Consider the following 776-nt stretch of genomic DNA (forward strand, 5'->3'; position numbering starts at 1 on the left):
CAGAGATGGATCGGCGCAGCGGCCGGCCCGAGCGCCAAGTACACGCTGACTGCGGCACCGAGGAGAAGTCCAGACACGATGCGCTGCACCATGTTGTTGGTCTGGAACGCTGCAATGAGGGGGTTCGCGCTCACGCGCTGAGACGTGGGCGCCTCGACCACCGCGCCCTTGAACTGCTGGCGCGCCGCTTGCAGCCCTGCTCTCTGGTCGTTCTCGACGTCAGTTGTCATCTGACCCTGTTGGACATCGTCGTAGGTCCAATCAGGAACGCAGGTGGCGGAGGGCACGGTCTGCCGCATGGAGTCCAATTGCTGAGTACAAGGAAAGTACAGTAGAGTGCTACTTCGTTTATTCCACGCACTTTACGCCCAGCCATTGCGGATACGGTAGTTGCACGTGGCTTACAGTGGTCGAAGGCATCTAGGGAATATTTATGCATTTCTCAAGGTCCAGATGGCCTTTTTCAGTGACCTTCTTGTGTGTTCATAACTAAACGCCATATAAAAAACCTTCTTTGGATGTCAGGTGTAGAAATGAATATCTTGTGAGATATACCACAAAACATGACGGAAATGAGGCAAATATCACATTTACAAATAATAACCTATATCTCTTAATAGTAGTAATTTTGACTTTTATACAGGAAAGCTTATATGAGTACTCTCAAATATAATATTTTGAAATAACCCTAATCCCGATACCCTGGATGCCCCTTCGACCACTATTAATTGAGTTTTGGATTATTGTGCTTTTCACATATTTTGGCTAATCTGGGT

At 48.1% G+C, this 776-nt stretch overlaps 1 protein-coding gene across 1 annotated transcript; it reads left to right on the forward strand.

Moving 5' to 3' along the window:
* Positions 1 to 5: 5 nt before the first annotated feature.
* H257_09297 (hypothetical protein) lies at positions 6 to 315 on the forward strand (the record flags this gene model as incomplete). The annotated part of the gene is made up of 2 exons (XM_009835471.1): positions 6 to 206; positions 256 to 315. 2 exons carry the CDS (start codon positions 6 to 8, stop codon positions 313 to 315), a joined length of 261 nt encoding a protein of 86 aa, XP_009833773.1.
* Between the last annotated feature and the right edge of the window lie 461 nt (positions 316 to 776).

Source organism: Aphanomyces astaci, assembly GCF_000520075.1.
Source record: "Aphanomyces astaci strain APO3 unplaced genomic scaffold supercont1.22, whole genome shotgun sequence".
Classification (NCBI taxonomy): Eukaryota; Oomycota; class Saprolegniomycetes; order Saprolegniales; family Verrucalvaceae; genus Aphanomyces; species Aphanomyces astaci.